Source organism: Nerophis ophidion, linkage group LG05 (genome assembly GCF_033978795.1).
Source record: "Nerophis ophidion isolate RoL-2023_Sa linkage group LG05, RoL_Noph_v1.0, whole genome shotgun sequence".
Lineage (NCBI taxonomy): Eukaryota > Metazoa > Chordata > Actinopteri > Syngnathiformes > Syngnathidae > Nerophis > Nerophis ophidion.
Window position 1 is genome coordinate 28,040,568 of NC_084615.1, and position 23,174 is coordinate 28,063,741.

A 23,174-nucleotide genomic window follows, 5' to 3' on the forward strand; every position below is an offset into this window, starting at 1 on the left:
TGTGTTGAAAATAATAAACTAAGAACCCAAGTGCATCCTGTTTTGACTGACCATTCTTGAGATGTTTCAACAGTTTCACTAGATTTCACATGTTCTAAATGAACTAGATTTGACAGGATTTGGAAAGGCACACACCTACTTTTACAGTATAGCAAATCTGGGAAAAATACAGCCTGCAGGCCACATGCATACCATTAAGATTTTCAGTTCGGCCCGTCAGACGTTCTATATAATTTTTTTTTAGACCTTGAACATCAAAACTTTAGCTGCCAATATGATGTGCAGTGTTGCGATCCTTGTCTCGGATCTTCAAATTTTATTGTTTATTTTTCCATCTTTGTTCTCATTCTCCGTCTGATCCGTTTATTTCCCGTTTAGTCCATCACCATGGTAACTTATTAGTTTCAGCTGTTACTCCCGGTTCCTGCACACCTGTTCTCTGCTAATTACCTTTCCTTTATAAGCCAGCCTCTTCTGTTTATTCTTTCTGGGACTCTAATTTGCTCACATGCAACAAGTAACGTCTGGTATGTTTTTCTCGCTAGCTCATTAGCTAAGCCACTTTGTTGTCATCTTTAGCTCACATGCTAATCATCTTTGTTTTCATTTTTTGTGCCATCGTGCCAAATCTTAGTTCTTTATATTTCCTAGCTTTCACGCTGGCGTCTTTTGTTTCCCTTTTTATTAGCTCCAGTGTTTTTGTTCAGAGCTCACTTTTTGTTAATAAATTTGTTAGATCTTACCTTTGTTGTGTTCTTCGTTTGACGCATCCTCGAGGGAATCCAACCCGGTACCACGATGCCGAACCGGCGTTACAGTAGAGTCCCAGCAAAAAAGAATTCCCTCGCGTCGAACCAAGGAAAGGAACCCTTCGACTTGGGTTCGTGGTTGGAGCTCATGGCTTGGGAGCAGGAAAGACTTTACTGTGGGTCTGAAGTCCCCTCCGAAGCCGTTCGCGCTGCCCCGAAGAGGCGAGGGGTCCAGTGGGAAGGTCCCCCGCACGGCAGTAATTATCCAGCACCACTTCATCCTTCCTACGAACACAGCAAACTTCCCCCCGACCAGGATTCACCTTCCACTACCGGTAATCCAGCTGTTTTTTTTCCCCCTGACTCTAGCAGTGACGACATTTGGGGTACGCCCACCGGTGACGCAACACCGCCCCCTGTTGTCGATATTTTTGATGAAGATTTTTATATTGTTGACTCTCATTCTCCACCAGTTTCTATTAACAATAAGAATTTTGAAAAGTACATAATCAGCTCCACGCCGCCAAGCGCCGGTACCAGCTCCAAGCGCCGGTACCAGCTCCACGCCGCCAAGCGCCGGTACCAGCTCCACGCCGCCAAACACCGACGACTGGGCTGGAACCCACACCAGCGCCGACGACGGGGCTGGAGCCCACACCAGCGCCGACGACGGGGCTGGAGCCCACACCAGCGCCGACGACGGGGCTGGAGCCCACACCAGCGCCGACGACGGGGCTGGAGCCCACATCAGCGCAGACGACGGGGCTGGAGCCCAAGCCAGCACCTCCGACGACGACTGCGGCTTCCACGCCGCCTCCGACGACGACTGCGGCTTCCACGCCGCCTCCGACGACGACTGCGGCTTCCACGCCGCCTCCGACGACGACTGCGGCTTCCACGCCGCCAACGACGACTGCGGCTTCCACGCCGCCAACGACGACTGCGGCTTCCACACCGCCAATGACGCCTTCTTCAGCTGCAGAAACCGCACCTGTCTCCACGGTGACGAGGACGCCGTCTGCTGCGGCTGCGGCAACTGCATCATGCTTGCCTGCTGCACTCGGGCCTGCTTTGGCTGCAGTCCCCGCACCCTCGTCTGCTGCTTCCAAGCCTGCTAGGACTTCGGTGCTGAAGCGTCATCCACCACGTCGGCCACGGGTGTGGCCTTTGCGAGGTCGTCCTCCTCGCAGGACACTACCTCCTCCATGTCAGCCACTGATGTGGCCAAGCCCGTGTCGTCCGCCTCACCGGGCACCTCATCCTACAAGGCGGCCACAGAGGTGGCCTTTTCAAGGTCGCCCGCCAAAACTTTTTCGGCAGCGGCGTTCCACCCGCCGCCGCCACGTGATGTGTCCTCGGTGGATTCGGGGACATGCGACCTGGCGGCCCTCCACCATGGCCTCCCTCCTCCCTCCCTTTGTCTGTGGACTTTTTTCTTGTTGTGGGGAGGGGATTCTAGTTCTTCTTTGCATTTTTGTTTTGTTTTTGAGACATCTGGTATCTGTCTTTTGTTGGGGGGGAATACTGTTGCGATCCGTGTCTCGGATCTTCAAATATTATTGTTTATTTTTCCATCTTTGTTGTCATTCTCCGTCTGATCCGTTTATTTCCCGTTTAGTCCATCACCATGGTAACTTATTAGTTTCAGCTGTTACTCCCGGTTCCTGCACACCTGTTCTCTGCTAATTACCTTTCCTTTATAAGCCAGCCTCTTCTGTTTATTCTTTCTGGGACTCTAATTTGCTCACATGCAACAAGTAACGTCTGGTATGTTTTTCTCGCTAGCTCATTAGCTAAGCCACTTTGTTGTCATCTTTAGCTCACATGCTAATCATCTTTGTTTTCATTTTTTGTGCCATCGTGCCAAATCTTAGTTCTTTATATTTCCTAGCTTTCACGCTGGCGTCTTTTGTTTCCCTTTTTATTAGCTCCAGTGTTTTTGTTCTGAGCTCACTTTTTGTTCATAAATTTGTTAGATCTTACCTTTGTTGTGTTCTTCGTTTGACGCATCCTCGAGGGAATCGAACCCGGTACCACGATGTCGAACCGGCGTTACATGCAGTGCTGTTTTAAAATTACCATAAGTCTTGAACTAAAGAAAGTATTTCAGTGGTTGAAATCTGCGCTTTTGAGTGTTATACAAGTTATTACGGTAATCTAAGTCACAGCAGTTCAGACAAGGAACAAAGCAGAGTGGGTGGGGTTTGTTTTCAGAGCAGCCAGCCCAAAACGCATGTGTCAGGAACAGATTCGGAAGCAAATTTTTACAACAAATGTTTGCATAAAAGTGATAATATATCATATTTTAGGTGTTTATTACTATTTGCATTAATATTCTGCTGTTTGTTACATTTGGGTTGTGTTTTGCTTGAATGTACATTTTGGGTGTCCAATTCAGTAAAAAACTGTAAAAAAATTGTTGAGGTGGTCTGTCATAACTTTTTTAGAATTCTATTGGACATTGTGACTTTTGGTATTGGTATCGTTCCTGGAAAAAAAGTGACCCAAACACACATACTGTACAGCAGATTTTTACAGCTAAATGTTTATATATAATGTATACACACATACACATTGGCCCCATAGACACATTTTTTCTCTCAATGTGGCCACCCGAGTCAAAATATTCAGAGCACAAACTAAGCATCAAGACAAAGGAATTGTCTGCAGACATCAGAGACAGGATTGTCTCCAGGCACAAATATGGTAGAATGGCCAGAATAAAGCCAAATCTGGCCTGGGGTTTGCAAAAATGCACAACATTTTGGGAAAATGCTAAAGCATAACAAAATGTAGAACAAGTTTAGTGCTGTAAATACTTTCTGAATGCACTGTATGTTGCTTTAATATTCAAACAAAGGTAAATGTTCTGTCTGTAAAGTTCTATGTTGTACACCAGTAGGATGATATGGTAATGCAGTAGACTAGAGTCTCACCTTTCAGCAGAAAACGCTGACTCCGTGTCAATGTAGATTACACTGCGATCCAGGCCACCCAGCTCCTTTGGCAGAGTGGCCAGAACACTCAGCATTAAACAAAATTGTGTCTTCCCACAGCCAGATGGCCCCGCCACCTGCAAAGAGTTGCACTTTTCTTCATTCTATTGCGTGCACTTACTAAATCTAAGTTGACTAAAACTCCCCTTTGTAACCTCACAAAAACCCAAATGCACACAATACAACTTTTATGATTTCCGTCAGATGCTCATATTTTTTAAATATTGTTGAACGTAAATTCAGTTAGCCTGGATACATTAGCTACATTGAGCCACCTTATAAAATTTTAACTGACACCTCACTCAACCTGAGATACAAAGGTCTACATCAGGGGTGTCAAACTAATTTTAGATCGGGGCCACATGGAGAAAAATCTACTCACAAGTGGGCCAGACTGGTTAAATCCCTGCACGATAAATTAAAAATAAAGACACCTTCAGATTGTTTTCTGTGTTTAAAAATAGAAGAGGCACATTCTGAAAATGTACAAATCATAATGTTGTTGTTTTTTTACACTTACATGTTTCTGTTAATAGTTTTCTATCTTTAATTGTCGTTATTTATATTTTCTTAACGAATGATGTGATAATGTTCATCATTCAACTCAATGGTGTTCATTTTCAATCATTCAAGATAAAAAAATATCAAAATCAGATTACAGTATGCCACGTATGTAGTTTGATCATTTTCCTCGATTGATGTACTAACATCATGCGGTTTATTTTGTACATATGTACCATCATCTACAGCAGGGGTCGGCAACCTTTACCACTCAAAAAGCTTTTTCGACCCGTTTCACAAAATAAAGGAAACTATGGGAGCCACAAGACTCTATTGAAATTTAAAATGAAATAACACAGCGTACAAAGTTTTTTTTGCTTTGTGCTATGTATTAACCAGGGGTCACAGACACATCTTAAAATGAAAATTTAATATGAGTGCAGCCCGCCAGTTTTATTTGATTGCCGCTTGACAACATCACATTTGCCAACCATCTCAATTTTTCCGGGAGACTACCGAATTTCAGAGCAACTCTTCTTTCGACTGTCTGCTGGTTTTCACCCAAACAACAATAAGGGCGTGCTATGATGACAGGGCGTTTAGCACCCTCTGCAACCGTAACAAACAGCTTACCAGCCCATTCACATGTTGTATGAGGCTTCTGCAGACACATTTAAGCGACTGCAAGGCATACTTGCTCAACAGCCATTCAGGTTACACTGAGGGTTGTGATATAAACAACTTTTGCACTCTTACTAATATGCGACACACTGCGAAACCACACCAAACAAGAATGACAAACACATTTCAGGAGAACATCCGCACTGTAACACAATATAAACACAACAGAAAAAATATCCAGAATCCCATGCATCCCTAACTCTTCCGGGCTACATTATACACCCCCGCTACCACAAAACTCCGCCCCCCCCAACCCCGCCCACCTTAACCGACGCACTAGGGGGGAAGGGGGGGTGTCAGTGGGGGTGTATAATGTAGCCCGGTTGAGTTAGTGATGCATGGGATTCTGGGTATTTGTTCCGTTGTGTTTATGTTGTGTTACGGTGCAGATAATCCCCTGAAATGTGTTTGTCGTTCTTGTTTGGTGTGGGTTCACAGTGTGGCGCATATTAGTAAGAGTGTTAAAGTTGTTTATATTACAACCCTCAGTGTAACTTGTATGGCTGTTGAACAAGTATGCCTTGCAGTCGCTTGAGCGTTGAGTCAACAGCTGCTCACTAGATGTGGCCGGCCGGCACTCAGATAGCATAGTATTAAAACGGACGCGACGACATGGTCGAGAGGACGTTTAAGGCATTGCCATCAAGGCACGCCCTCAATATAGATATCCGGGTGAAAATCTGAGAATGTTATCCTGGGGAGATTTCTGGGAGAGGCAATGAAATCCGGAAAACCTCCCGGTAAAATGGTGGGTCGGCAAGTATGCAGCTGAGCCACATCAGAGTGATACAAGAGCAACGGGTTGCCGACCCCTAATCTACAGAGATACAAAGAATTGCTAATGCAACCTACAATAGACACATAAAGAAGAGCTGTTTCTTCCATTCAAAAATTTCAGGTTAATTTGTATACTTAGCAAACTCATCCCGCGGGCCGGATAAAACCTGTTCGCGGGCTTGATCCAGCCCGCGGGCCGTACGTTTGACACCCCTGGTCTACATTGTTTCAGTTTTCAAGAGCCCCTCTGGAACAGACTAATAATGAAAACCGAAGTACCCCTGTGATGTACCTCAGTGATATTCCCACAGGGAAGGCCTCCCCTCAGCACTTTGTCCAAAGCTGGTAGTGATGTTGAGAAACAAGAGTCTGAGTGGCGCTTCCACAACTCCAAAGCCTATCAGAAATGATAAAGAACATATACTGTATAACACAAACATATGTCACTGCTACATGTTGCTCTTTTTAAATTGTTTCCATGAGCAGTGCTTCTAACTGAGAGGTATGCATGATTTATGATCTACAATAAACTTCCAGGGAGCAAGGAAGCGAGAAAGCTGCAGACCACTCCAGGATGTGAACATGAGGACACACGGTAGTGATCACGGCGCCACTATAAATACCTTGTCTTTGTAGTGAAACTTCCCAAGGGACATCTTCAACATGAGCCTTAGACTGCAGAAAGTCCCCACACCAGAGGTGGGACCAAGTCATTGTTTTGCAAGTCACAAGTAAGTCTCAAGTCTTTGCCCTCGAGTCTCGAGTCAAGTCCCAAGTCAAGACAGGCAAGTCCCGAGTCAAGTCCAAAGTCAAGACTGGAAAGTCTCAAGTCAAGTCCCAAGTCCTGCATTTTGGGTTTCGAGTCATTTCAAGTCCTTTTAAACACAGACTAATATATTTACACAGATTGTGTATGCTTTTAAAACGCTGTATGTATTTATTATAAAAAAAAGTGTGCTGACATTGCACTTCATAATAGCACTATTAACAATTTATTTTAAACATTTAACTCATTCCTTTACAGAATGAACACATTTGAAAAAAACAAGTGCAACTGTACTTATTTGCACAAAGGTGTTAACATTGTATTTCCATGGCATATTGCATTGTAACTAGTTCCACAGCAGTCTCCATTCTGTTCTTACCTTATCTTATTGATCTCATCCCATACTGTATGTGTGTTGATGTGTGCGTACACATGAAAAACATAACAAATACATGAAAATAACAAGGAACAGAGTTGTACTTTTTAGATTTCACGGCCCATTGGAATATGTACACATATTCTTAATATAGTATACATTTTAACTGACCTTTATTGGACTGTGTTTGTCTTTTTGTAGGTGGCTAAAATACACGGTGCTGCTGACCACCGTCTAACGTTACGTTACTGTGTGTGATACATTAACTACCGCAACATTATTTGTAGGTACCTCATGCAACCCTGCTTAAAAAAAATCACCTGACAAAAAGTATGAATAAGGTAGCGAAATGTATCAGTCTGTTTGGAACAAATGTATACATTCTACAAGTTTGACTTTCTAAATGGAATTAATGAAATAAATCAACTTTTTTATGATATTCTAATAATATGACCAGCACCTGTATAATATATGTCATATATTATTTATTATTATTATTGTTTATTGTGAGCGAACTGTGGTGCTGAATTTCCCCCAGCGATCAATAAAGTACTTTCTATTCTATTCTAACCAAATATTAACATTGCTGTATGTACACTTTGACCCAGCAGATTTGGTCACATTTTCAGTAGACCCATAATATATTAAAAAAAGAACTAAACTTCATGAATGTTTTTTGTGACCAACAAATATGTGCTCCAATCACCATCACAAAAAAATAAGAGTTGTAGAAAGTATTGGAAACTCAAGACAGCCATGACATTATTTTCTTCACAAGTGTATGTAAACTTTTGATCGCGACTGTACATTTGCAATATCGAGTCCTGCTAAAAAGAATATTGACTACAATAACTTAAATAAAATTTAAGTTTCTCATGGGGAACTTAACATTGTCAAAATATACCATTGTTACAATCAATTTTACATTGATAATGACTGAAGGCAGACTATAGTTTAGGGTCACTATAGCTGATGGTATAAGTAGTTCAACAAATTTAGTCATGTGGTTAAAAACAAGATTCTGAAGTGAATACTTTGTGTAGCCCGGCCTCCCCCCAACTCTACCTCCATCGGCCCCCAGGTAAATAAACCCCTGAAGAGTTTGTCAATTGTAGTTATTATTTTATTTTTCACAGAACAGGAAATAGCTGGGAAATTCTATACAATTGGGTTGATAAAGCGCCAATCCATCCATCCATTCATTCATTTTCTACCGCTTATTCCCTTTGGGGTCGCGGGGGGCTCTCGTGCCTATCTCAGCTACAATCGGGCGGAAGGCGGGGTACACCCTGGAAAAGTCGCCACCTGCCAATCAATCCATTGATTGAAATTTTAACAACTATTTGTGATTCTCAAAGTAATACCAGACAAAGTTGTTTTTTTCAGGCTCAAAACGGGATTTGTACTTTTATTTCTACGTAAGGGACCATTCCCTTTTTGAAAGGACGGTTGGCGGCCCTCGCACCCCCTCAAAGCTGTAAATCTAGAGGAAAGGTGGGAGCGTGAAGAGATGGGATATATGGCTCTTTAAAGGAATTTGTATCCTTAGGAGCTATTCCTTTAAAATAGCTGTTAAAAAACTGCCTTGTTACTAAGTTTCAAAGTTTTGTGGGGTTTTGTTTTTTAAATAAAAGAAACAATCATTTGCATCAGTTATAAGATAAGATGTGTATCAGAAATGTACACAAATAACACACGATTGGTGGAAAATATTCAGAAATATTGCCTATAATTATATATTTTTTATAGTTTCATTGTAAACATTCCATAAGGTGGCGTCATATCCCCATGCTTTGACAGTGACCTCACTAGAGCATTTTAACAATAAAGGGGGGGGGAAATCACAAATTATAGGTAAGAATTAAGTGTATTTATGGATATAAAAAGTATAATTGTAATAGAATAAAAATTAGGACATAGTACAAATGTGAATGAACAATTGTATAAGTGTAAACTTTAAATACCTATCAGAAAAATTAACCATAAAAGTCGATCCTCCATCCATCCATCCATCCATTCATCCATCGTATATACTTTACATACATTCATATATATATATATATATATATATATATATATATATATATATATATATATATATATATATATATATTTTATGGAAAAAAAAAAGTTAATCCAAATGCTGCTATGTTTCCTCTGACAAATGTTCCAGTCTAGTCGCCAGTTCAATGGGAAATTACCAACGTTTTATCTGCATGTGCAAAGAAATTGGCTCCCAAACAAACCACTCACAACTGCAAACCAGTTCTCATCGTTCACTTAAAAAAAGCCGCTCAAAAGACTTAGTTTGTTCGAGAGCATCACATCTCTATGAAGCCTGTCCATGCTAATCTGAAAGAGTATAAACGCAAAGTCTTTCACCTTGATGCTCACTGACATAAAGAATACAGTGATGAAGTTTGTGCGCATACCGTAATGGGTGAGGGAGCAATGACTCTGCTCACAGATACCAACATCTCTAAAGCATCTTGGTAACTCAAACCAGCAGCATGCATCACTTCAAAAGGCGAGCGAGACAGCAGTTCCTGAGGGGAAAAAATATTTATCAGCTAATGTTGACATATTATTCGAACATTTTAAAGTTGTGATCAAAATTATTCAACTCCCAAACAATTTTGGTGTTTTAGCAAGTTGGACATTTATTCTGTATTTTGTTTAGTCATATCAAATAAAGATGCATTAAATAGACAAATGCAACTTGAATTACAACATTATATTTTGTAACATACAAAACAGTGTCATTTCTCTAAATATCTCATTGACAAAATTATTCAACCCCTTGAAGATCATAACTCTTAAGAACAGAATTTGAATAAGGTATTTTCAATCAGGTGTTGAAAACACCTGTAGATATGATTAGAACCATAACAAGCAACAATTAAACTGATTGAAAAAGACTGTGATGCTCAGCTTCTTGTAGATGGTCAATGGTGTATTTGCAACATGGTGAAGTCCAGGGAGTGGTCAAAGAAGTCAAGAGAGGAGGTAATTTCTCTTCATAAGAAAGGATATGGATATAAGAAAATAGCAAAGACATTACACATTCCAAGAGACACAGTTGGGAGCATAATTCGCAAGTTTAAAGCTAAAGGCACAGTGGAAACACTACATGGGCGTGGTAAAAAGAGGATGCTGTGTGCAACTGCTGTCCGGTATTTGAAGCGTACAGTGGTGAAAAACCCGCGGGTAACAGCTGAGGAACTACAACAGGACATTGCAGAGGGGGGAACGCAGGTTTCTTCCCAGACAATAAGGCGCGCACTACGAGATGAAGGCGTCCATGCCAGAACTCCCAGGCGCACCCCACTTCTGACTACCAGGCACAAGCAAATCGACTCCAGTAGGCCAAAAATCATCTGGACAAACCCCAAAGGTTTTGGGAAACTGTTCTATAGAGTGATGAGACAAAACTGTAACTCTTTGGGCCTATGAATCAACATTATGTCTGGAGGAGAAAAAATGAAACTTACAAAGAGAAGAACACCTTTCCTACTGCTAAGCATGGTTGGGGGTCAATCATGCTCTGGGGCTGTTTCTGTGCCTCAGGTACCGCTAGGAATTCACTGGGGAGCCAAGGGGGCGCCAGCCTGCAAAAGTTTGGGAACCATTGCTATAGAAAACCTGTGGCGAGACTTGAAGAAGGCAGTTGCAGCACGCATGCCCAAGAATATGAATGAACTGGAGGCCTTTGCCCAAGAGGAATGGGCTAAAATACCTGTAGATCGTTGCAAGAAGCTTGTGTCCGGTTATGTATCACGTTTGAAGGATGTAATTACTGCCAAAAGGTGTTCTACTAAGTACTAAAGATGGATGTAACTAGGGGGTTGAATCATTTTGTCAATGAGATATTAAGAAAAATTTCCTTTTTTGATATTTTGTAAAATACAGTGTTACAATTTAAGTTGCATTTGTCTATTTGACACATCTTTATTTGATATGACTATAAACAAAATACGGAATAAATGTCCAACTTGCTAAAACACCAAAATTGTGTTGGGGTTGAATAATTTTGATCACAACTGTACAAGGGCAAGACATTTCTAGGGACAATATTATAGAAAGTAAACTTTGATATGCTTTAGAATAGTCATTGTATTTCTTTTGTAGCGGTGTAGATTTAATGGCACAAACATCATTGTCATATCAGGGTCGTAAAAGTTGTATTTATTTTCCCATTTCATCTTACTTGGTACACAAGCTCTATCTAATGGTACTCCAGTAATAAAAAATAAACACCTGATTAAGATACAGTGTTTTAGTTTCCTATATTTTAACAGAGTGTTACTGTTCAAATTGTGTGTAATAGTTACAGTGGCCATAAACAATACATATACTTGTTAAATATAATCTATGCCTGGTTTTTAAATGAATACTTAAGCCGGGGGTCAGCAACCCGCGGCACGAGAGCCGCATGCGACTCTTTAGCGCTGCCCTACTGGCTCCCTGGATTTCGTTCAGAGATGTGTGAAAATGGAAAACGCTGAATAAAAGAATACATTTTTTGTTTTATTATATTTTCTGTATGAGAACAAACATGACACAAACCTTCCTAAGTGTTGGAAATCCCACTGTTTGTCTTAAACATGCTTCACTAATAAGAGTATTTGGCAAGCACCACTTTGTCTTACTAATTTCAGCGATCCTTGAAGTCATCGTAGTTTGTTTACATGTACAAATGTCTCCAATACTGCCACAGAAAGACGTGTTTTATGCAAATCCTTCTTTGTTTCTGTGCGTGAATGCGCAAAGATGAGCTTTGTTGATTTTATTGATTTGCTGGATTGCTTATCAAGCATATTTGGTCAATGCATGACTGCAAGCTAATTGATGCTAACATGCTATTTAAGCTAGCTGTATGTACATATTGCATCATTGTGCCTCGTATATTTGAGCTCATTTAATTTCCTCTACTTATATCCTCTGTGCATTTAATTTATATTTGCATGTCTCATTACATATTATCTGTATGTAATATTCGCTGAATTTCTGATTGTTGTTTGTGTTCCATGTTGTTTCAGACAACAGCAAATATTACCCTGCTTGCAAAGATTGTAATAAATCCATTAGAAGAAAACAGCTTGCGGTTTCCTTAAACTTGGACACACACATCTATACCTTTGGCCATTCTGAGCCAGTAATTTCCAGAAGTTATCTCATATTGTGAGAAGCCTCAATTTTACTAATGATGTTGCAAAAATGTGTAGGACAAGATCTAAAATCTAAATTTAAATACAACATTTCTGTCAACAAAGATTTGTGTCAGCCTTTGATAGTAAGCTAATATAGACACTTACATCATGTTTTCATCTTAATTATAACACTTATATACGGCTTTTCATTTTTTGTGTCTCCAGACAGATTTTTATTTGTTTGTAGTTCCGATCCAATATGGCTATTTTAACATTTTGGGTTGCCGACCTCTGACTTAAGCCTACAACACTACTGTATTTTAATGTATGTCCTTACAGTGGTACTTGCAAAGCCAAGTGTTTTCTGAGGTGGTACTTTGAAAAAAAATTTAATTAAAGAATATATAAAAAGTTTGAGAACCTCTGATCTTATCAGTCAAAACTTACAGCAATCACTTGGTTTGTGCCTCCAGCAACATATCAGATGGAACTGACCTTTTTACTTAAAAGTCACAAAAAATGTGGGATGTCATCATGTTTTTAAAACACATTTAAAAGAAGGTGAAGTTATTTAATTGAAAGTGTTTCAATGTGTGCCGCCTTCTAACAAAATGAATGATGTTCCATCCATCTATCCATTATAACAGTGGTTCTCAACCTTATTTCAGTGATGTACCCCCGGTAAAAAAATGTTTTAATTCAAGTACCCCCTAATCAGAGCAAAGCATTTTTGTTTGAAAAAAAGAGATGAAGTAAAATACAGCACTATATCATCAGTTTATGAGTTTTTAAATTGTACTGTATAACAGTGCAAAATATTGCTCATTTGTAGTTGTCTTTCTTGAACTATTTGGAAAAAATATTAAAAATAACAAAAATCTTGTTGAAAAATAAACAAGTGATTCAATTATAAATAAAGATTTCTACACATAGAAGTAATCATCAACTTAAAGTGCCCTATTGGAGATTGTAATAGAGATCCATCTGGATTCATGAACGTAATTCTAAACATTTCTTCACAAAAAAGGAAATCTTTAACATCAATACTTATGGAACATGTCCACAAAAAATCTAGCTGTCAACACAGGATATTGCATTGTTGCATTTCTTTTCACGGTTTATGGACTTACATTCATATTTTGTTGAAGTATTATTCAATAAATACATTAATAAAGGATTTTTGAATTGTTGCTATTTTTAGAATATTTTAAACAAATCTCACGTACCCCTTGGCATACCTTCAAGTACCCCCAGGGGTACGCGTACCCCCATTTGAGAACCACTGCTTTATACCAGCTACTCCTTTTGGGGTTGCGGGGGCTGGGGAGTGTTGGTGTTCTATATGGCATTTTATATTTGATATAACATTATATTATTGTGAATATGCGTTATAATGCCATGTTTAACCATTAAGAGTGGACAGTTAGAGCTGCTTGTTGTACTTCCTCACTAGAACTTCATTACAAACTTTAACTGCAGGCACAATTATTACACACGCTAACCAAGTTCACTTCCGGTAAGGTGTCTCTACAGTCAACACAACCCTTACATTTTAGCAAACATATATATATATATATATATATATATATATATATACATATATATATATATATAAATGTTTGCTAAAATGCAAGCGTTGTGCTAACTGTAGTGTTTTTTTTTTAAATCTCAGCTACATTGACACAGTGAAGTAGAATAGTAAGCAAATGGAGTAAACGTACAATTTACAGTAACACTGACAATGTTGTTTTTGCCTCCAACTTACCTTACAACTTTCTATTTTACTTCGTTTAAGTTGCTGACACAACTCAGGGGACACACCAGCTCGCTTCAGTGCTCGAGACGCCATTGGTATCTTTTTTAATTCATCGTATAGAATAAAAAAAGTAAAAAATAAAAACTTGGTCGGTTTGTTTTCATTTTTACCGCCACTTGTTTGTGACGAGATTCTTCTATGATTTTCTTCTTCTTCTTTTGTTTTTATGGCGGTTGGCAAGCAACCTTCTGGTGTGCATTACCGCCACCTACTGTAATGGAGTGTGGACCGAGGTGGATCCCTACTCTATATTCTTTTACTTAACCCAGTGTTTTTTTAAATATGTGTATATTGCTTTATATCCTATGTTTTCTGAATGCAATCCTAATATACCTCCCACTTCTAACCTAATATTTTCTTTTGCTAACTTATTTTCCAGTATTTCTCTTTCTCTATTATATTTCCTACATTGTATTAAGACATGGTCAACATTTTCTATCTGGTGGCAAAAATCACACAGCCCTGTAGTATGTTTGCCTATCAATTTTAGTGAACTATTTAGATATGTATGGCCTAATCTCATTCTAGTTATAATGTCTTCTTCTTTCCTATTTCTACCCCCTCCTCTCATTACACCTACTTTCCTCTGGACTTTGTAAAACTCTCTACCTTTTGTTTCCTTATTCCAATTATCCTGCCACTTTTTATTGTGTTCTATCTTAATTATGCTCTTCACTTCTTCTTTACTGTGCTTAATCTCCAAGTTTACTTCTGTTTTAGTGGTTGCTTTTTTTGCGTACCTATCAGCTAACTCATTTCCCTCAACTCCTACATGAGCAGGAACCCAGAGAAATGTTACCACACCTCCCGCTTTATTTATCCTGTAGATTGCCTGAACTATTTCATAAACTATATCTAGTCTTGTTTCTGATGTTATGTTTTTTATGCTCGTCAATGGAGTCCGAGCACACGACTACTTTCCGAGCTTTGTTTTCCTCTATCCAGTTAACTGCCATATAAATTGCTACCAATTCCCCCGTAAAAATAGATAGTTTATCACTAATTATTTTATTCAACACTATATTTCTCTGTGGGATAACTGCAGCAGCTCCTACTTTACTATTTATAGTTTTTGATGCATCTGTGTATATCATAATATTATCAAAAAACATTTCCTCAATCCATTGTTCTATTTGGTAACTATTTAAATGTCTATTCTTCAATAACTGCATGTCTACCTTTGGGTTTTCATACATCCACGGTGGTATTGCAGGAATTGGTACTGTATAGCTCACTTTAATATTGTCAATTTGTGTTTTTTTACATATATCTCCTATTATCCACCCAAAACTATTCCTTTTTTTCTTCCCTTTTTCTTGGCAATTTAGTAGCACTTGACGGGTTGGATGTCCTTGCTTGGATCCTTTTAAGTTTGCCCAATAAACTGCTGAGAGTTGATCTCTCCTCATGTCCAAATGTTTTTCATTCATGTCTACTTGTAATGCTGCCACTGGAGTAGATTTAGTAGCTCCACCACATAATCTTAACGCCTGCGACTGGATCCGGTCTATTTTCTCAAGTAGAGTTTTTGAAGCAGATTGATAAATAATGCATCCGTAGTCGATAACAGATCGAATTAAAGTGATATATATTGTTTTCAATGTCAACCTATCAGCCCCCCAATCTTTACCCCTCAAAGCCCTCATTATATTTAACACCTTTTTACTTTTCTCCACTATCTTGCTGATGTGGGTTGACCAGTTAATATTTTTATCAAACCATATTCCTAAATATTTAAATACTTGTACCTCTTCTATGTTTTCTCCATAGAGTTTTATTTGGAGCTTGTTTTGTACTTTCCTCTTTGTAAAATTTATGACTTTTGTCTTTCCAACAGAGAATCTTAAACCCCAAGCCGTCCCCCAGTCTTGAACATTATTTACCGCTTTTTGAATCTTCTTTTCTATATGATTTGTATTTCTACCTCTCTTCCACATCACTCCATCATCAGCAAACAATGCCACCTCCACTAACCCTTCCACTTCACTAAAAACTTCATTTATCATGATGGAAAATAGTACTGGACTTATTATACTCCCTTGTGGGGTCCCATTTTCCACTTCGTATTCTCTGCTATATTCATTCTCCATTTTTACTAATAATGTTCTACTTGTTAAAAAGTCTTTTATCCATCTGTACATTCTTCCTCTAATCCCAATCTTATTTAGTTTCATCAGCAACCCCTCTTTCCACAACATATCATACGCTTTCTCTATGTCAAAAAATACTGCAATTATACTTTCTTTATTTATTTGTCCCTTTCTAATTTCCTCTTCCAGCTGCACTGCTGGGTCATTTGTGCTTCTTGCTTTGCGAAAACCACTTTGGTAGTTTTTTATAATTTCTTTTGACTCTAAATAATATATTAATCTTTCATTAATCATTTTTTCCATTACTTTGCCCAAATTTGAGGTCAATGCTGTCGGCCTATAATTTCCTGCCTCTTCCGGATCTTTCCCTGGCTTGCATATTGGAATTATTACAGCTGTTTTCCACTCATCTGGTAATTTTCCTTCTTCATATATCCTATTATATAATTTCAAAACCACTTCTTTGCCGATGCTACCTAAATTTTTGATCATTTGATAACTCACCAGGTCTTTCCCTGGCGTCATATTTTTAATCTTTTTTAAAATTCGAACCATTTCATCCAAAGAAAATGTCATATCCATAGTGTTGGTAAAACTATTATCGTTGTCTTCCTTCATTTACTTAATATTTACACTAATTGTTTCTTCTCTCTTTTGTTTTTATACATTTCTCAAATTATCATTACTGTGCACTTTAACAAAGGTTTTTGCTAAAAGTTCTGCTTTTTCTTTATTTCCTACCACACTCCGCGTTCCATCTTTCATCACATGATTTTTATGTTCTTTTCTGACCCCTGACCTTCTCTTGATCATTCCCCACACTTGGCTTAAAGGAGTAGTTCTATTTAGTGTTTCACAAAAAGTTCTCCAATGGTGTTTTCTTGTTTTTTTAATAACATACCTTACTCTAGCTTGATGCCTTTTATATTGGATCATGTCTTGGAAATTATGTGTTCTTCTCAGTATTCTAAATGCTCTATTCCATTCTTGTATTGCATCTGTACACTCTTGTGTCCACCACGGCACTATCTTCCTTCTTCTCCCTATACTATTCCTTGGTATGCTCTGTTCGGCTGCTTCTATTATGCACTTTGTAATATCTGTATTTAATTGTTCAATATCTTGATTTATATCTACTTCCTTTAAAGTTATGTCGGTAATTTCCCCTAAATTTCCCCCAGTCACCAGGATTATACTTCCATCTTCCTTCTATCCTAGTGCTTTCTGTCCTATGATTTATGTTTATGTGAATGAAGATTGGATAGTGATCACTTCCCATTGTGCTGTATTTATTTACTTCCCACTCCACCTTTCCTGCTAACCCTTGTGACACTAGTGTTAAATCTATTGCTGTTTCTTTACCCGTGACGACATCTAACCTTGTTCCCGACCCATCATTCACACACACCAGTTCTTTTTCCTCCAAAAGTGCTTCCAATGTATCCCCATTCCAGTCATTCCTTTCACCCCACATTGTGCTATGTGCATTAAAGTCACCACACCAAATAATATTGCCACTCCAGTGCTCGATTATTGTTTCTAGTTGGTGAATTTCTAATTTCTTGCATGGATTATAGAAGTTTAGTACTTTGTATCTTTCTTTATTATTCCATACTTCTACTCCTATTATCTCTAGTTCTTGTTTTACTTTTAATATTGAATAATGCATATCTTCCTTAATAAATATGGCACATCCTCCTCCTTGCCCATCATTCCTATCTTTACGTATCGTTATATATCCTTTTATTATAAAGTTTAACTTTGGCTTCAGCCATGTTTCTTGAATACATATTATATGTGGTTTATTTTTCATATTATTAATATATCCCTTTAATTCCTGTCCATTTGCTATCAAACTTCTGGCATTCCACTGAACAATCAACATGGCGTTGGATTGTGGTAACATGACTCGGTCTCGTCTACTCTCTGTAGTTCACCATGCACTTGTTCCCAGGATAGTTCTTTTACATTTAAAAACTTTGCTGCTGCTTTGACAATTATTTTGATTTTCTCAGTCTTGTTTCCAGCCTGTTCTGTACAGTTTATTACATAAGCCAGGAATACAACTAGTTTGTCCATGGAAATTCCTGTATTTGCTGCCTCTTGTTTTTTATGTCTTTAACTATTTTCACTTCTGTCCTGTTCTGCACTTTCTTGATTTCTTATTTTAACTGCCTCTGTGTATGTAATATTTCTTTCAACTCTGATTTGCTGTACTTCTGTTGCCTGTTTTCTTATGATGCAGCCCCCATACGCTGCTGTGTGATTCCCGCCACAATTACAACACTTGACCTGTTCATTTTCTCCACATTGTCCATATTCATGCTCTCCTCCACACCTTCCACATCTCACCTTAGCATGACAAACACTAGCTATGTGCCCATAGCGTTGGCACTTGAAACAACGTACTGGGGGTGGCACGTAAGCTCTAACATAGAAGCTTGAATACCCAATCATGATTCTCTCTGGTAGGACCTCCTCTGCAAATTGCACCAGCACGGATTTGCTCTCAGTCTTTTCACCGTTCCTAAATGCCATCATTCTTTTCATCATAGTGACAGTTCCTCCTTTTATTTCTCTTTTCAGATCATCTACATTTTCTCCTCTTGGGATTCCTGTCACGACTCCTCTTGCCCCCTTTCGTTCTCCCACTTCAATTTTTTTCCTTTATTATTTTGTTGCACAGTTTTTGCAATCGCATTGCTTTGTTCTTTTGCTCTCCGTTTTTGCATTTAATCAACAGCCGTCCGTCCCTGAGCACCTTCGCTATCTCCACCTCTCCAATGTCCTTCTTCAATCCCTTAACCAGTGTCATCAAACTAATGTCATTCATATCTTGGTTTGACTTAAATGTATAAATTATCTTATATTCATCCACCATAACCCTTTTCCTCTTATCAACCTCTTCATCGTCTTCATGCACTCTTTTAGCACTCGACTTTCCTTCACTCCCTCCTCTCCCCTTCTTTCCTCTCTCCCCTCTAGTCCTATCCATTTCCATTCCATCCTCATACATCCCGTCACTATCCCCTTCCATCTCGATCCAGTCACAAAACAGCTTATGCTCAACTGCCAAAACAGATTTAGACACTCTCGCCGCCGCCAAATTCACTCCAAATGTTTGGTAGTTCCGCGTCTCTCCTTCCGGAAGCTTCCACCGACCTGATTTTCTTCTTCTTCTTCTTCTTCTTCTTCTTCCTTACAGTTTTACGGCAGCTGGCATTCATACGTGTTGCATTACTGCCATCCTCAGTTTTATGTTATAATTACATTACAGTCTGTCCTGAGTCCAGTATTATTAAAAAACTCTCATATTATTTTTCTTCCATTTTTCAGTGTCCGCAAGATTTATGAGGCTCCTCAGCGACCCATCCACAGGTCCCAGTACCCTCAGGATTTGTTATATATTGTATATATTATATACAAATATAATATAATAAGATATCAGTAATTTTCAGTGAAGCGACTGGGATGAGAATCAGCACCTCCAAGTCCATATGCCATCTCCGGGTTGGGGAGGAGATCTTGCCCCAAGTGGAGGAGTTGAAGTACCTCTGAGTTTTGTTCGCGAGTGAGGGAAGAGTGGATCGTGAGATCGACAGGCGGATCGGTGCGGCGTCTTCAGTAATGCGAACGCTGTATCGATCTGTTGTGGTGAAGAAGGAATTGAGCCGAAAAGCAAAGCTTTCAATTTACCAGTCGATCTACGTTCCTATCCTCATCTATGGTCATGAGCTTTGGATTATTCCCAAAAGGACAAGATCACGGGTACAAGCGGCCGAAATGAGTTTCCTCCGCCGGGTGGCGGGGCCCTCCCTTAGAGATAGGATGAGAAGCTCTGTCATCCGAGAGGAGCTTAGAGTAAAGTCGCTGCTCCTTCACATTGAGAGGAGCCAGAGGTGGTTCGGGCATCTGCTCAGAATGCCACCCCAACGCCTCCTTTGGGAGGTGCTTTGGGCACGTCCGACCGGCAGGAGGTCACAGGGAAGACCCAGGACACGTTGGGAAAATTATGTCTCCCGGCTGGCCTGGGAACGCCTCGGGATCTCCCGGGAGGAGCTGGACAAAGTGGCTGGGGGGGGGGAAGTCTGGGCTTCTCTGCTTAGGCTGGTGCCCCCCCGACCCAACCTCGGATAAGCGGAAGGAAATGGATGGATGGATGGATCAGTATATATTATATACTGTACACTGTAAAACAAAATTCTGTAAAAAAAAAAAAAACGGTCATATACTGGCAGCTATGGCTGCCAAATGAAAACCATAAAATTAAAGTAAAACATTGTAAACCAAATAATGATCAAAAACATTATATTTACAGAAATTTTCAAGAAAATTTTTGCGGGAAATTATCATAATTTTACAGATTTTTACTAAATTATTAAGATCAACCACCTTTAATAAAGTGACGTTGCAAACAGTTCTGCAGGAAAATACCTTTTTTCTACAGAGTTTTTCCAAATTATTATGATCAACCACTTTTAATGAAGTGACGATGCTGGCAGTTCCACAGAAAAATAACATTATTTTACAGATTTTTTCTGAATTGTTAAAATCAGGTGTCTCAAACTCAATTTACCTGGGGGGCCACTGGATGCAGACACTCGGTCCAGAGTGGATTCACCTTCTTTGAATGGCTATTCCGCCCTAGCAAGTTAGCAGCATACTCAACCCTCCCGATTTTTCCTGTCTCTTGCTTTCCAGCAATTGTTTGTGTGTCCGTTTCAGGCCCGCTCTCGCTCATACTCCAGCTCCAACACTTCTTTTCTCTCGGCTGCTGCCTTTTAACAGAGCGACAGGTGATTAGATAATCAGGCCCAGATGGGCCATCTACGCACCTGTCCGTGATCTCGAAGCCGGTCCTGGCGCACCCCGCTTCGCTCCAGGTCCGCAGGCCACGCCCCCTCCACATACCTCCACCGCCGACGCAGTGGATCACTCTAAAGTTGTAGGGTTGTAAAGCCAGATACCAACGGGTGATCTGCGCGTTAGCATATTTCATGCGGAGGAGCCATTGGAGGGGATTGTGGTTCGAGCAGAGGCTCAATGAGTGCCCCAGGAGGTAGTACCGGAGGGCCCCGACCACCCACCGGATGGCGAGGCACTCTCTCCACTGTACTATACCAGGCCTTTGTTCACAAAGTTGTTCACAAAGACACTCACTCCATCCTTGTTTGTGAATGACTGAAGATTTCATGGAAGCTGCTTATATACCCAATCATGGCACCCACCTCTTCCCGATTTGCCTGTTCACCTGTGGAATGTTCCAAATGAGTGTTTGATGAGCATTCCTCAACTTTCTCAGTCTTTTTTGCCATATGTGACACCTTTTTTTAAACATGTTGCAGGCATCAAATTCCAAATTAGTTAATATATGCAAAAAAATAACAAAGTTTTTCAGTTCAAACGTTAAGTATCTTGTCTTCGCAGTCTATTCAATTGAACATAGGTGGAAAAGGATTTGCAAATCATTGTATTTTGTTTGTATTTAAGATTTACGTGCTAACTTCACAGGTTTTGGGTTTTGTACATACAAAAGTTTTTTGAGGAACCCATTGCGCAGATGTTTCATCATGCGATACGTTACGTCGTCAATTCCTGGGGCAGTTTTTTCGTTTTCTTCAGTGAATATTTCAATTCCTCTAGTGTAAAAGGAGCATTCTCAGGTCCATCAAAATCGGGTTTCATACAAAATGCTTGGCTATTTTCCAGTTTAGTTTTCAGTCTGCCTGTTTTTTCTTGCTCATTCAAATCTCAGAACTGTGAACCTTAGCAAAAGTCTCTGCCAATAATTTTGCCATATTTTCATCATTTACTACAGTCACTTTTCCATCACTGAGAACACATCTTTCTAACCACACCCCATACATGACCATGATTTTGTTGCAACAGAGCAGTTTTACTTTGCAGTGGCGCTTTCTACTGTTTTAGTGGATGAATAGCACCACCCCGTCAATACTATCAAATTGCATGACATCATTTTTCACATATTGTTTGGGTCTGGATTTATATACATTTTGCTTCATAAACAGCTTCTAAGAGGTGGACTTTAACATGTTTGGGACTCAATTGGAAGGTAATCCGGCGTTATTACGATGTGGTAATCCAAACCAATCCAATTCACTTTATTTATATAGCACATTTAAACAATACAAAATGTTTCCAAAGTGCTGCAGAAAAATACTAAAACAAGATTCGAATACTATCCTTAGCTCACCCCAATGACTGAATAAAAAAAAAAGACATATAAAACCAATATAAACAATATAAAAATACATATGATTAAAAACGATTTTAAAGGGTAAAACCGATTAAAACAATACATTGAAATAAAAACGTAAAAACACAGAGGACCACACAACCCACATAGTGTTAAAAGCCAGATAATAAAAGTGGGTCTTAAAACGAGACTAAACACTCCACTGTGGGAGCAGTTCGAACATGGAGGGGCAGAGTGTTCGAGAGCTTATTATTATTATATATATATATATATATATATATATATATATATATATATATATATATATATATATATATATATATACCCCGCTTCCATATGAGTTGGGAAATTGTGTTGGATGTAAATATAAACGGAATACAATGATTTGCAAATCCTTTTCAACCCATATTCAATTGAATGCACTACAAAGACAGGATATTTGATGTTCAAACTCATAAACTTTATTTTTTTTGCAAATAATAATTAACTTATAATTTCATGCAAAAGTACTTGGGAAAGGGCATGTTCACCACTGTGTTACATCACATTTTCTTTTAACAACACTCAATAAACCTTTGGGAACTGAGGAAACTAATTGTTGAAGCTTTAAAATTGGAATTCTTTACCATTCTTGCTTGATGTACAGCTTAAGTTGGTCAACAGTCCGGGGTCTTGTTGTCGTATTTTATGCTTCATAATGCACCACACATTTTCGATGGGAGACATGTCTGGACTGCAGGCGGGCCAGGAAAGTACCCGCGGTCTTTTACTATGAAGCCACGCTGTTGTAACACGTGGCTTGGCATTGTTTTGCTGAAATTAGCAGGGGCGTCCATGATAACGTTGCTTGGATGACAACATATGTTGCTCCAAAACCTGTATGGACCTTTCATTATTAATGGTGCCTTCACAGATTTGTAAATTACCCACGCCTTGGGCACTAATACACCTCCATACCATCACACATGCTGGCTTTTGAACTTTGCGCCTAAAACAATCCGGATGGTTATTTTCCTCTTTGTTCTGGAGGACACCACGTCCAGATTTTCCAAATA

At 39.3% G+C, this 23,174-nt stretch overlaps 1 protein-coding gene across 5 annotated transcripts in view; it reads right to left on the bottom strand.

The window, feature by feature from the left end:
- The window catches only part of rad51b (RAD51 paralog B), a 49,786-nt gene extending 29,184 nt beyond the window's left edge, over positions 1 to 20,602 (bottom strand). For 2 of the 5 annotated variants that reach the window (XM_061900430.1, XM_061900428.1), the window contains exons 1-4: positions 13,762 to 19,058; positions 9,279 to 9,392; positions 5,997 to 6,101; positions 3,686 to 3,822 (exon numbers count right to left, since the gene is read on the bottom strand). In XM_061900430.1, the coding sequence (XP_061756414.1) occupies positions 3,686 to 3,822; positions 5,997 to 6,101; positions 9,279 to 9,392; positions 13,762 to 13,845 (440 nt within the window). In that variant the 5' untranslated portion in view covers positions 13,846 to 19,058. The other 3 variants (XM_061900429.1, XM_061900431.1, XR_009806784.1) reach the window with 3 other exon arrangements.
- Positions 20,603 to 23,174: the final 2,572 nt, after the last annotated feature.